General features: G+C 39.2%; 1 protein-coding gene across 1 annotated transcript; it reads left to right on the top strand.

Moving 5' to 3' along the window:
• The first annotated feature begins 832 nt into the window (after positions 1 to 832).
• Positions 833 to 12,883, top strand: LOC143857514 (salicylic acid-binding protein 2-like). The gene is made up of 3 exons (XM_077367954.1): positions 833 to 1,247; positions 8,250 to 8,378; positions 12,498 to 12,883. Exons 1-3 carry the CDS (start codon positions 849 to 851, stop codon positions 12,777 to 12,779), a joined length of 810 nt encoding a protein of 269 aa, XP_077224069.1. The 5' UTR covers positions 833 to 848; the 3' UTR covers positions 12,780 to 12,883.
• The last annotated feature ends 1,183 nt before the right edge of the window (positions 12,884 to 14,066 follow it).

Genomic DNA, 14,066 nt, shown 5'->3' with positions numbered 1-14,066 from the left:
ACCTTAAACAAATTGAAACTACAAGGGTGTATTTGTCACGTTTTAAACTATAGGGGTGGAAGTGGATGTGTCAGAAACTAGAGGGTGTGTAAATGTAATTATCCCTTTAACTTTTAACTAACAATAGAAAAAAATGTACATACTATAACTTATGTAACTCGGGTCGGGTCGGGTCGGGTCCCTTCAAACCCGGCACGACCCGAGATTCATGCCGGCTTTTGAATGCTGAACCCGGCTCGACCCGAAACCCATGAAACCTGAACCCGACCCAAGCTATTTTCGGGTCGGGTCGATGCGGGTCGGGTAGAAGCCGGCTCGAGTTGCAGCCCTAAATATAATCTCAGGGATATGTCTTGGCCTTTTTGTCAAACTTCAAGATTCCTAAACTGGTTCAAGGAAGCTGGCATCAAATAATTAATTAACGTATATGACTTCCCCACAATGCTTAATTCTAATTGGGGCTGTTCAATAGGAGTTAGGGGTGCAACTTGGGTGGGGTCAGGTTGTGTTTTTGCTAAAAGATGAATAGGAATCAACCCGAATCCGACCCGATTTTAAGGTAAAAGCTCAACCCTATGGTGAGGGTTTTTTTTGTTCGGTGAGAAAATCGAAAATAAAAAAAAAGATCCGTTGGCAACCGTTAACTTTATTTATGTCCACGTCTTCCGGGCCCACCATCCCTAAGCCAAGATGTGGCCACGTCATCCTGTCAGAGAGAGCTGAGTCAGATGAACCACGAAAATAAAGATAAAGGAATACCTCACCACGTCATTCCACACCCACTTGTCTCATTCTCCCAGTTGCAGCCCTATCTCCTTGTTCTTGTCCATAAAAAGGAAGAAAGAAATATGAGGAATAGAGATATTGGAGAGAAGATGGAAGGGGGTGAGAGCAAAAAACATTTTGTTCTAGTGCACGGTGCATGTCATGGAGCCTGGTGTTGGTATAAGCTATCCACACTCCTCACTTCTGTGGGCCACCGAGTCACGGCGTTCGATCTCGCTGCTTGTGGGGTCCATCCGAAGAAACTCTCCGAGGTCCACACATTTTCAGACTACTCAGAACCGTTGATCGAGATCTTAGCATCTCTGCCTTCACAAGAGAAGGTGATCCTTGTGGGCCATAGCTTCGGCGGGTTCAGCATTAGTCGAGCAATGAATACTTTCCCGGAGAAGATATCCGCGGCGGTCTTCGTGGCAGCGTTGATGCCGGATTCTTCTAATCCTCCCTCATATGTCATTGAAAAGGTATGGAATGTGTGTGATTGCGTTAATAAATATTTGTCTCCCCCCGGATCAATGGCGACGATCAATTCTAAAATCCCACAACAGAACATGTACACGCAATCAAGACCATTGATCGTAGAATATCACGAGTCAACACCCATGATTTTGAACTACAAAATCAACGGTTTTGATTTTGTTTGTGAAATCATAAAATAGGATTCACTGTTTTTAACCATTCTCCGGCGATCATGACCGCCAGTAATATGATAAGGTTTGACTGCGGTTGCGACCGCCGCTAAAAAGTGTCTCTTGGGTATTGCAAAGGAAGCCCTTTCACTGGCGGTCTAGACCGCTGGTAATATTTTATTAATTATTTTTAAAAAGGGAAATATACAGTTACCCTCCCTTAACTTTCAAACACATTCAACGATAACCCTAAAGTTTCAAACTCACCAACTATACCCCCTGACTTTTCAACGTATATAAGGTAGACGTCATCTTTTGAAATACTATCAATGCTAATTAAGATCTCGTTTCTGAGAAATTATATGATGCCCGACCGTGAAGTCCCGTCAAAATGGTACGTCAGAGGTACCACCCTTGATATTTGATCCAACAGCAGCCTCTTAAAAAGTGGTCTGCTGTTGGATCAAATATGAAGGGTGGTACCGATTTGACGGTACTTCAAGGTCGGGCATCATATAAAAACTCCTCGTTTCTAGTTGGTCTACTAGAGAACCTTTTCTAGCCTGCCGACCAAAAATACAGTGAGCCCATATTGTTTGGATGATTCAAAGCATTCATTTGATGGGCCTTGACATAGGTAGGGTGTGCCCAAAAAATCAGCTCGATAAGAACATCCTAACCCTTCGATTTGTGGATGGACTGTCAACTGAGGGGGTATACCCCTTATACACATTGAAAAGTCAAGGGTGTAGTTGATGAGTTTGAAATTACAGGGTTATCGTTGAATCTTTCATAAAGTTGAGGGGGTGCAACTGTATTTTTCCCTTTTAAAAGTTGAGGGGGTGTAACTGTATTTCTCCCTTTTAAAAAATACTGGCGAATATGACCGCCGAGAAAAATAATTTTTTAAATTTTCTTTTAAATATTTGAAAATCCCCAAAAAATTGGGTACAATTTTCACTATTTTACATTACAACCATGTACACCTGTTTACATCCACAATTTACATCTTACATCCACCCATGTACATCTGTTTACACATTAAAATCTGTTTACATCCACAATTTACATTTCACAACCTGTTTACATAACAACCATGTACAACTGTTTACACATTACAAGCTGTTTACATCAAAACAATGGAACTGAACAAAACCTAGAAGAACATATTAATCCTACACAGATTTAATTAACAGTCAATAATGCAAAAATAGTAAAATCTTAAAAATTCCTCTTGAAACCAATTTCAGGAAGAAACCAATTTCAGGTAGTATCCTCAAGGGTTAGCATGTTTATGAGTCTTTAGTTGGCTGCAATTGGCAGACAACAATTTTGAAACAAGCAAGTATAGGACTAGCTAATTGTGTCCATGATAAATAGCATAAAGACATTCACTTGTGGGTGCTTAAGGCTGCAAATTGCATTGAATATGCTTTATTCACGGCTGGCATGCAATGGTTAAGGATACCAAACCTCAGATGTGATAGGATCCCAAAACCATTTGGCATTACTAATAGAGCTATAGCCACTAGACACCAAGTGAATTCACAAAATGTTAAGGCCCAACAAATCCGAATGTTACAGTAAATCATTTGAAAAGTTGTCTTATATTCGTGTGGTGTTGAACAGATTTTGCTGATGGCTTAGGATTTATTCCAATACATGATGGATTATAAACTATAAAGTAGAAACGGCAAATAAAATAATAGACGCCCACAATATAACACATACATCTATATATCCATATCAATTGCCAGGTTATATGAATAAAAGATGAAGTAAAAGAGCTGGCCAGCCTGAAATGTAGAGATTTAAGCCCTATATTATGACAACAAAGTGAAGTTTATGTGCTCACCATATAACCATCGTACGCTGAACAAGCTGTGAGATTTCTATGAAAACATCTTGTTGTGAAGCCTCATGGCTGCATACTTTATCAAAAGTGAATGGGTATTTATATGCCCTTTTAGAATGTAAAATATTATGAGTATTAGAAGCTTAAGGTAGACCAAAATGGAGAAACCAACCAATAAATCTCAATGGTAAGAATTTTCATAACTAATTTACATCAAAGTAGCTTATACCAACACATTGTATTACCATTATCATCTGAACAAATTTTACCACTTTGTATCAAGTCGACTCCCCGTCCAAGAAAACACCAGAATATCCGCTTCTCAAATAGTGAAACCAAAGTTTACACTAGCCCAGGATCAACAACCAAAGTAGAAGAAGAACAACACCAAGAAGATGTGCTTCAATATATGTATAGAAGAACAAAACTACAAGTAGAACAATAGAAAAAGAAAGCTTCAAAACATGGAGAAAATATGAAGAAAATATGGTGCAAGTTAGTACTTTGCTTCAACCACAAGCTTGCACACAAGAGAGCTTCAATGGAGGTCTTGCTGGTGGAGAATCTCTACAAAAGTGAGTAAAATGAGGATTGCGCTAGGTCAATGAAAGAGGAGAATGAGTGTATTAGGTAAGTGGTAGTGGGTATGAGAAAGTGGAGACTTTAATGCATCGAGAAGTGGTGGGTTTAAGTTCTAAGAAAGGTTTGAATTTGAAATAGGAGGGAAGTGGGAAAAGATGAAGCAAACATGTGTGGCTCACACATGTGCAAGTTAGGCAAAATAAACATCATGCCCATGGACACAAAAAATACATTTTTGTCGTCACTGCATCTCTCAAAATAAAATAAAAATAAAAGCTACCAAAAAAATACACTTTAAAATTTAATAGTTGTAGGATAAGAAATAACTACTATTTCTATTCCACCAGAATCATCATCAGATAATATCGTTCTGCCTATAAAAATAAAAATATCGATAAAAAGTATTGCGTTGTATAGCTTTTTCAGCAGTTTCTCTCCTATAATTTGAAGGTCTGCTTCAGCTAAGCGATTCTGTAGGTCTTGCAAAATTTTCTTTCGCTCTTCGCATTTTGTCCTCTTGTCCATGATTGACAAATCTGCTAGCTCACAAGTCATTAGGAATTAAGAAATTATATTTGTTTTAGGAGGGGTAGAAAATCAGGATTAAACACATGAAACTCCTGAAATAAGAAATCATATAATTTTCAATTCTAATTCATCAAAAGGACTAAAAAAAGAAACCCATTAAAAAGAAATTGGATTTTTCAATGCTAACCTCTTCAATGTATTCTATTACAACAACCATGAAAATCGTTGCATAAAATATTACATTAAATAAAATAACAAAAAAAGAAAAAGAAAAATACGACTCAACTACTTGTATACAGGTAAAAAAGTATCATCATGCACCAATAAATAAATAAGAAGTAGCAATGAAAAAGAAGCGAAGCTTAGAACAAGGTCAATTAAAAAATCGTCAATGTCTTGCCGCCACCTGAAAACTGGATAATACAGACTCTTATGCACAGGAATGGAAAAAATAATAAATACATTGTCTATTTTAGAATAAATAAACAATAAATAGAAAAAAATGTGCCTGATTTCTTCTCTTCTTCTCCTTCTTCCTCTCCTTTTTTGTTTTTGAAAATATCCTCCTCTTCTTCCTCCTCCTTCTCCAGGATGCACCAGACAAGAAAATTGTCACCGGATTCGGAAGAACGAAAGAGTAGAAATTAAAATGGAGAATTTATAGGAAAGAAGAACAAGAATACACATAAAATAAAAAACTATCATCCAATTCTAGGATGAATTCATTCCATTCTTTTACATTCCAAATTTACTCAGTCCAACAATCAAATGCTCCTCCACTTATTCTTTAGCCTCATTGGATTTTAATTAGCCAATAAATGAGATATACGAATTAACAAACCACTCACTCTCTACCTACAAGATTATATGCAAATAATTTTAAGACAGGCCCTTAATCTCTTATCTACACCATGAATGTTCTCCATCATATCAAACCCAAAATTAAAACATATTTGAAAAGAGATAATAGAAATAAGAAAATAGGAAGAACAATATAAGAAAAAGGAAGGCATTGCCGACAGAAGAATAAAAAAAGGCATTAACATGAAGAGAACATCAAACGTCTCCGCTGAAGTTCAAATTCCATTCATTTAAAAGCAGAAAATACAAAACACGAAGAAGAACACAAAAAACTTGCATGGTTCAACAACAATGCCTCTGCCAGAGGATGTGATTGCGATCTTCCACTATTAGAGAAGAGATAAGAACCAGTCGCCTAAATTTAGGGATGAAAAGAGATGACATCAGATGCCAATGAAAAAAGATGTAACAACAAGGAAATAAGATAGTCTTGGCGTAGTCAGAAGCACGAAGAACGAGTCGAGGATAGAATGCCTCTAAACACCAATCAAATAGACCTTTGAATCCACGAAGGATGTTTGTCGATTCCACGAAGAGCCGTTCTTTGAATCCACAAAGAACAACATAAACCGCTTTCAATAAAGAAGAAAGAAAGAGATTTTTCTTGATCTAAAAAACAAAACAATAGTAAAATCATGCAACAACCCTCACGTTAGGTGCTTTTATAAGAAAAGAAAACATGCATGTTAAGAGATTGTTGCGTTGCGAGGACTCCTCTCTTTTGACGTGTACATAACACTATGCATCACCAAGGGCGGTATAGGAGCACAAGTAGTAGGAATGAGATCTTATGCATGTTGTTCCTTTTCATGCTCTTCTTCATCTTGTTCATGTTCGTCACCAACGACTAGATTTTTAGTATGCCGACCACATTTGGGACACACATTGGATTTGTGATCTAATTAGTTGCTCTTGTAGCATACGATCCGTTGCTCGAACTGTAACTCGTATGGATCAAGCCGTGGGACTTGGGTCGTTGCCAAAGTAGAAGGAACATCTGCGCGTCCTCTTCCTCGTGTCGGGAACGCTTGGGTAGACTTGCTTACCCCAACAGAAGGATCCAAAACCACCTTCTCTTTCGCCGTCGGAATCGTTGTCTCCAGTGTCTCTGTCCCGGCTTGACTCATGTAAAAATCTCTCTGGGTTGAACGGTTGATCATGGTCTCAACCCGTTCTACTATCTTTATTGCCTCAGATAATGTCTAAAGGGGGTGAAGAGTTACCTGATCATAGATTTCTTTATGAAGACCGCCGATGTAGCGGTCTACGCATTGTGTCTCGGTCTCTGCAATATCGTTCCTAGACGATGGTCTGTAGAACTCCTCTTATCATCTTCTAATGCATGCGTGCAATATTGTAGTGACGAGAAATTCAACCCCGGATATAATGGATGGAAAAACTAAACCCTTTCTAAAGACTTCCAATAGCGAGAAAGACTAACAAATTAATAATCAGCTATCTTTCCAACCTAGAAAGATAAAACAAACTCACGACCAAACAAATTGACAGACTACTTCCTCTAATTAAATTACATAGGGAAAGAACATCACTTCAATAATGAAAAAGAATAAACAAAAAGAAAAGAGTGGAAGAGATTATCCTCACTCACGGATCTACTTCTCAGTGCACGGTTCTTCCTTTTTAGAAGATCTTCTTCACTCTCAAGATAATTGTATTGTCCGAGTGCCCTCTTCAATCCCAATTTTTCAAATCTTGGTTGACATGCATGCCCCGTACTTGGAGGTTTTTGGATCTTTTTTATCTAATGGAAGATATATTGGCAGAATCAGATATTGAGTAAATTCATGTTAGAAGGTCTGCTAACGAGAAGGCGGATGAGTTGGCTAGAAGAGGGGTGGTACGCAACTCGATGAATTGGTCTGATCAATTCCCTACTTGATGTCCTATCCATCGTGTAATTAGTTTTTATTTTTTGTTCTGTAACTTCTAGTACTCCCTTTCGGGTGTCCCTTCTGATTCTTTTATAATATTTGCCATTTTAAAAAAAAAAAATGCCCCGTACTTATATTAGTAGGGGTTTTCTTCTATCCTTATTTGAGTACTTACTAAAATAGTAGGTAACATACTAACTAAAATTAGTAAGTTTGCAAACTTGCTATGGTTAATAGTAATTCACATACTTATTAAAAATGGTAAGTGCCCATCAACCTCCATATAAGTGGCTACAATGTAGGGATGTGGAGAGATTTTTTCTCCAAAAGCAAGAAAATAGGAAAGGAACTCTCTTCTCCTTGTGAATGCCGAAGTGGGAGCCCTACAATATAGGTGAGCTCCTACTAAATACCATTTGATGTTTTCTCCCCTCCTCTCTACGAAATAGGGAAGGGTCTCCAAAAGTGAATGGAATTAGGATAAACACTTCTCCACGTCATGTGCTATGCCACATGTCATCTATACCTCTATTTCTCCATTCACCATCGAAGTGAGCTTCTAGCCACATCATCATATCATCATGAACCATGCCCATGTAATCCCATGTGCAAACATTCTCATATCCTTTACACATGCAACACGCACACACGTGAATAGTTTTTTACATGCATGTGTGGACCTCCTAATTTGGGCCCACATCACTGAGCCAAATGGATCAAAATTTTGACTTAAATCCCAGGAATAGTGTATCCTAATCCATTAAACAATTGGGAGGCTCCATCTATCTTTAAGAAGAGGCTTTAGGTATAAATCTCTAAACCAAGAATCGAGTTAAGAATTAGTAATTGTGCAAGAATTGTTTCTAACGATTTTCCCAAAAGAAAAAGATGACTCGTGATTAAAATTTCCCTCGGACATCCAATACTTTGGACACACGCCCCTATTGTTTTAATGAAGAACTGAGGATGGCGAAAAATCATGATTAATAATCATAATTTTGTATCTTCTTAGCGGATTACCTTAATCTCTCTCTCTCTCTCTCTCTCTCCAAATCCTCTTGAGGGAGCTTTAATATATTAGCCATTTAACTTGACTTCAATTTTGTTTATGCATAAAAGCACTTAGAGAAGACCCACGAAGAACCAATACTGGATAGTCAAATCATGAACACCTTGGATCGAGGGGTTGAATATTTATTTGGGCCCAACTTCTTAGGACACAAGCTCTATCAATGCTCATCATTGGAGGTAAGAGTTTTACTCATCTTTATATATATGCCTAATTAGCTGTAAAAGATACTTACAGTTCACAAAACCAATCAACATCAAATCAAAAAATATATGTGTGTGTCACACACACACACATACATATGGGAAAGTTATTCAAAAATTGTATTATCCCGAAGAAATTACTTCGGAATGGCGTTTAATTCAATTTCACATCCATTTGGCATTGCACAATGAAAAAACCAAAATGCCCTCGTCTTCTGTAATTGTTTCTGTTTTTCGTTTCGAGCACCGCCGATGACTATTGCTGCAACTCGAAAGAGGAGGCTGAAGAAGACGAAGTAGAGGTAGACGACATTTTGGGCTTTTTCATCATACGGCATTAGATGGATGTGAAGTCGAATAAAACACCATTAATAAATAATTTCTTCAAGATAGATAACACAATTTTCATCGATCTTTCCCTACATATATGTATATAGACACACACACACACACACACACACACACACACATATATATATATATATATATATATATATATATATATAGTGATGGTATGGAGATGATTTCTGAGGGACACCCTACCTATGTTAGGTCCTATAGAATGAATGGGTTGGATGAGTCAAACAACATGGGAGATGCTGTATTTAGTGGGTTGCTCAGGCTGAGCGATACCTCAGAAATCTTTTCCCCACACACACACACACACACACACACACACACACACACACACACACACATATATATATATATATATATATATATATATATATATATATATATATATATATATATATATGAGGAAAAGAATTGTACGCTCGAGTGTACCAAGCTTATGGTACGCTCGAGTGCCCTAATCACATGGGTCCCACATTTTTTGTGGTGATCCAAAGCGTTCATTTGCAAGGCCCTATCATAGATAGGGTGTGTACCAAAAATCAGCTCCATTGAATCATCCTAACCCCTCCAAAAGTGGAGGGCAAGAATGGGCAGATTTGTGGTCTGTCCATTTTGCCCTCCACAAATGGATGGGTTAGGATGATCCTATGGAGCTGATTTTTGGTACACACCCTATCTATTTAAGGGCCTTTCAAATGAATGCTTTGGATCATCCTAACAAAGTGAGTCCACATGTGATTAGGCACTCGAGTGTACCATAAGCTTGGTACACTCGAGCGTACAATCCTTTTCCTCTATATATATATATATATATATATATATATATATATATATATATGTGTGTGTGTGTGTGTGTGTGTGTGTGTGTGTGTGTCGATATATATATATATATATACTGTTTGTTGATAAATCTGCCTATTTTTCACCCACAAATGGACACCCTAAGATGATCCAATGGAGCTATTTTTTTGGTACACACCCCATCCATGATGGGGCCTTTCAAATGAATGCTTAGGATCACCCAAAAATGAGGGCCCTTATGTTTTCTGCACTCGAGCGCAGGAACTGTTCTCTCTCTCTCTACACACACACACACACACACACACACACACACATATGAGAAGATGGTTCCTGCACAAGTGCGCAGGTAAGTTACCTGCACACGAGTGCAGAAACAGAGTGGGGGTCCACATTTGGGGTGCTGGGGGGGGGGGGGGGGGGCGGCGGGGGAGGGCGGGGGGATCAAACCCATTCCTTTGGAAGGCCCTTCCATTGATAGGGTGTTGCCCAAAAACCAGCCCCATTGGATCGTCGTAACCCAATCAAAGGTGGGGCGGGGGGGGGGGGGGGATGGACAGACACTGTGTGTCCATGTTTCTGCCTATTTTTTCCCTCCACAAGTGGCGGGGTTAGAATGATCCAATGGGGCTGATTTTTGGGCCACACCTTATCCATGAAAGGGCTATCCAAATGAATGCTTTGGACCTCAAAAAATGTGGGCCCCCACCCTGTTTTTGCACTCGTGCGCAGGTAAGCATACCTGTACACTTGTGCAGGAACCGCAACCTCTATATACATGCATGTATATCTACACATATATCATCTCTCACTTAGTTTATCGTCTCACTCTCTCATTATAGACGAGGGAATCGTAATCCTCATTTGAAAAGAACCACTTCTAAAATGGTATTTCTCATTTCAATTTTGCTAAAATGGTATCGTCTCACTCTCTCATTATAGACGAGGTAAGAGTTTTACTCATCTTTATATATATGCCTAATTAGCTGTAAAAGATACTTACAGTTCACAAAACCAATCAACATCAAATCAAAAAATATATGTGTGTGTGACACACACACATACATATGGGAAAGTTATTCAAAAATTGTATTATCCCGAAGAAATTACTTCGGAATGGCGTTTAATTCAATTTCACATCCATTTGGCATTGCACAATGAAAAAACCAAAATGCCCTCTTCTTCTGTAATTGTTTTTGTTTTTCGTCTTGAGCACCGCTGATGACTATTGCTACAACTCGAAAGAGGAGGCTGAAGAAGACGAAGAAGAGGTAGATGACATTTTGGGCTTTTTCATCATACGGCATTAGATGGATGTGAAGTCGAATAAAACACCATTAATAAATAATTTCTTCAAGATATATAACACATTTTTCGTCGATCTTTCCCTACATATATGTTTACACACACACACACACACACACACACACACACACACACACACATATATATATATATATATATATATATATATATATAGGGGGCGAGGTTTATGAGGTATCTCTCACCCTGAGCAACCTAGAAAAATACACCATCTCCCATGTTGTTTCACTCATCCCACCCATTCATTCTATAGGACTTCACATAGAAAGGGTGTACCTAAGAAACCATCTCCATACCATCATCCTAACCATTCAATCTGTAGAAGCCAATTTTCCAACCGTCCATTCTAAACCTCCACAAATCAACAATTACCGTGATCATGTGGAGATGATTTCTGAGGGACACCCTACCTATGTTAGGTCCTATAGAATGAATGGGTTGGATGAGTCAAACAACATGGGAGATGTTGTATTTAGTGGGCTGCTCAGGCTGAGCGATACCTCATAAATCTTCCCCCCCCCCCTCCCACACACACACACACACACACATATATATATATATATATATATATATATATATATATATATACTGTTTGTCGACAAATCTGCCCATTTTTCACCCACAAATGGACACCCTAAGATGATCCAATGGAGCTGTTTTTTTGGTACACACCCCATCCATGATAGGGCCTTTCAAATGAATGCTTAGGATCACCCAAAAAATGAGGGCCCCCCATGTTTTCTGCACTCGAGCGCAGGAACTGTTCTCTCTCTCCACACACACACACACACACACACACACACACACATATGAGAAGACGGTTCCTGCACAAGTGTGCAGGTAAGTTACCTGCACACGAGTGTAGAAACAGGGTGGGGGCCCACATTTGGCGCGGGGGGGGGGGGGGGGGGGTGGGGGGGGGGGGGGGGGGAAGAGATCAAACACATTCATTTGGAAGGCCCTTCCATTGATAGGGTGTTGCCCAAAAATCAGCCCCATTGGATCGTCGTAACCCAATCAAGGGGGGGGGGGGGGGGGGGGGGGGGGGGGAATGGACAGACACCGTGTGTCCATGTTTCTGCCCATTTTTCCCCTCCACAAGTGGCGGGGTTAGGATGATCCAATGGGTCTGATTTTTGGGCCACACCTTATCCATGGAAGGGCTTTCCAAATGAATGCTTTGGACCCCAAAAAATGTGGGCTCCCACCCTGTTTCTGCACTCGTGCGCAGGTAAGCATACCTGCACACTTGTGCAGGAACCGCAACCTCTATATACATGCATGTATATCTACACATATATCATCTCTCACTTAGTTTATCGTCTCACTCTCTCATTATAGAGGAGGGAATCGTAATCCTCATTTGAAAAGAACCACTTCTAAAATGGTATTTCTCATTTCAAAAGAATTGTCCCAAGAAAAACAAAAAACAAAGATAAAATCGCCAGAAAAGGGGTTGGATACCACATCCATGTTTTATCACCATGCATTTTTCTTCTAGAAAGTTTTTTTAACAACTTCAATTATTTCAGCGATTAATGAACTGTTGCACGACCTACTAAAAGAGCTGAAGCAGCAACTTGCTAACAACACCTGTGTATTTTGTGTTTATAAAAGGATCTTACACTGGCCACAACATTGATAAGGGTTACATCATTGTTCCTGGAAGATTTAAGGAAAGGGCCAATATTTTCCAAGGAAAATTATGGGTCTGTAAGCCGTGTTTACATCGTTTGTGATGAAGATAAAACAATTACAGAAGATTTTCAGCGTTGGATGATTGAGAATAATCCAGTGAAAGAGGTGAAAGTGATTCAAGGTTCAGACCATATGCCTATGTTCTCAAAGCCCCAAGAGCTATGCAATCATCTCTTGGAGATTGCTAAGGCATACCCTTGAGCTATGCAACTCTTGGAGATTGCTATATTGCTATTAATGTCGCTGTTGCATGTATGTTATTGACTTTAAGGCCATGCTGGCAATCTTGAAATTTGTTTCATATAGTTTATCAAGTGATGATGTGGGCGTGGGGGGCGAGCTGGGGGTGGATTTAAGAGAGCTTGATAAGGAGACGGTGAGAAGTGGATAAAAAAATAAGGGAAAATAAAGGGAAATGATATCAAAACTCCAATGTTTTGATAAGATGCGCGAAGTATCTTATCGTCTAGCATTTAAAGGGCTGTCAGAAGAATTTTACAGTTCTCAAAAAGCTTTTATAAGCCCTTTATATACTAGACGACAAGATGTTGCGTGCAACTTATCAAAAGAATGGAGTGTAGAAATCATTTCCCAAAATATATCATAAATGAAGTGGAGTTTTTCTGCCCAGGCTATGCACGGGTGTTAAATGATAGGCCCCACACATCAAAAGACGAGTTGGAAAATGGAGGGCCCTATCTTATGCATGGGTTTGGCTAGAGATGGTAGCACCTACCCATCAAAACATGAGTGACTGCATCCACTCTGACCCGTGAGAGAATCCATCTCTACTAAACATGCAGAAGATCACATCCTCACTAAACATGTTAGAGATCTCGTCCCCGCTAAACCTGCAAGAGGCCAAGTAACTGAACTGTGGCTCGTGCCGTAACACTATGTAGACTATGGCATATCTCATGTACATTGTGATGATCCAACCGGATCCAAGATTATCCTATAAGGGTCTAAACTATTTTATAAGAAGCATGGGCATAACCATGTCCCATGTAAAATCCAGACTTTCCTATGTGTCATGAATCACTGTTAGATTATATCATGAACCCTTGTGTAATCCAACACACGACTATTTAATCAAATATGATCTTAATACATGGATAACCTCAAACAATAACTGATACAGGAGACAAGCCTAATTACCTTGATGTTCTCCATTGCCTCTTTCACGGACACGATTTTTGATTTACTGTGCAATATCACCCTCCAATCACTAGTAGTTGTTTGGGTAGAAATCAAATCCTTCGAGGTGAAACTACGCCCTCAAAACAGCCCCGGAAACAATTACCGAGAGCTGGCCAGATTCACTAGGTTGGTCGACCGACATGACCTTCAGTTGACCGAACACCTTTCGGTCGACCGAGCAAAACATACTGGAGGTTTTTCTAGTTTTGCCTCATCGGGTGTGGTCAACTGAACACGTGATTCTGGATTTTTGTAGAAAGCGCAAATCCCTTTTTTTTAACGTGAGGT

Source organism: Tasmannia lanceolata, unplaced genomic scaffold (genome assembly GCF_043159265.1).
Source record: "Tasmannia lanceolata isolate RefF3 unplaced genomic scaffold, GAP_Taslan_0.1 ptg000025l, whole genome shotgun sequence".
Taxonomy (NCBI): domain Eukaryota; kingdom Viridiplantae; phylum Streptophyta; class Magnoliopsida; order Canellales; family Winteraceae; genus Tasmannia; species Tasmannia lanceolata.
This window is presented reverse-complemented; position numbering and strand designations above follow the sequence as displayed.

Excerpts from the sequence above, each read along its gene's own strand:
- LOC143857514 (XM_077367954.1), top strand. The coding sequence starts at position 849 with ATGAGGAATAGAGATATTGGAGAGAAGATGGAAGGGGGTGAGAGCAAA. Across the intron at positions 1,248-8,249 it reads CCTCATATGTCATTGAAAAG|CACTTAGAGAAGACCCACGA; the intron begins GTATGGAATGTG and ends TATGCATAAAAG. Across the intron at positions 8,379-12,497 it reads ATCAATGCTCATCATTGGAG|GATCTTACACTGGCCACAAC; the intron begins GTAAGAGTTTTA and ends TGTTTATAAAAG.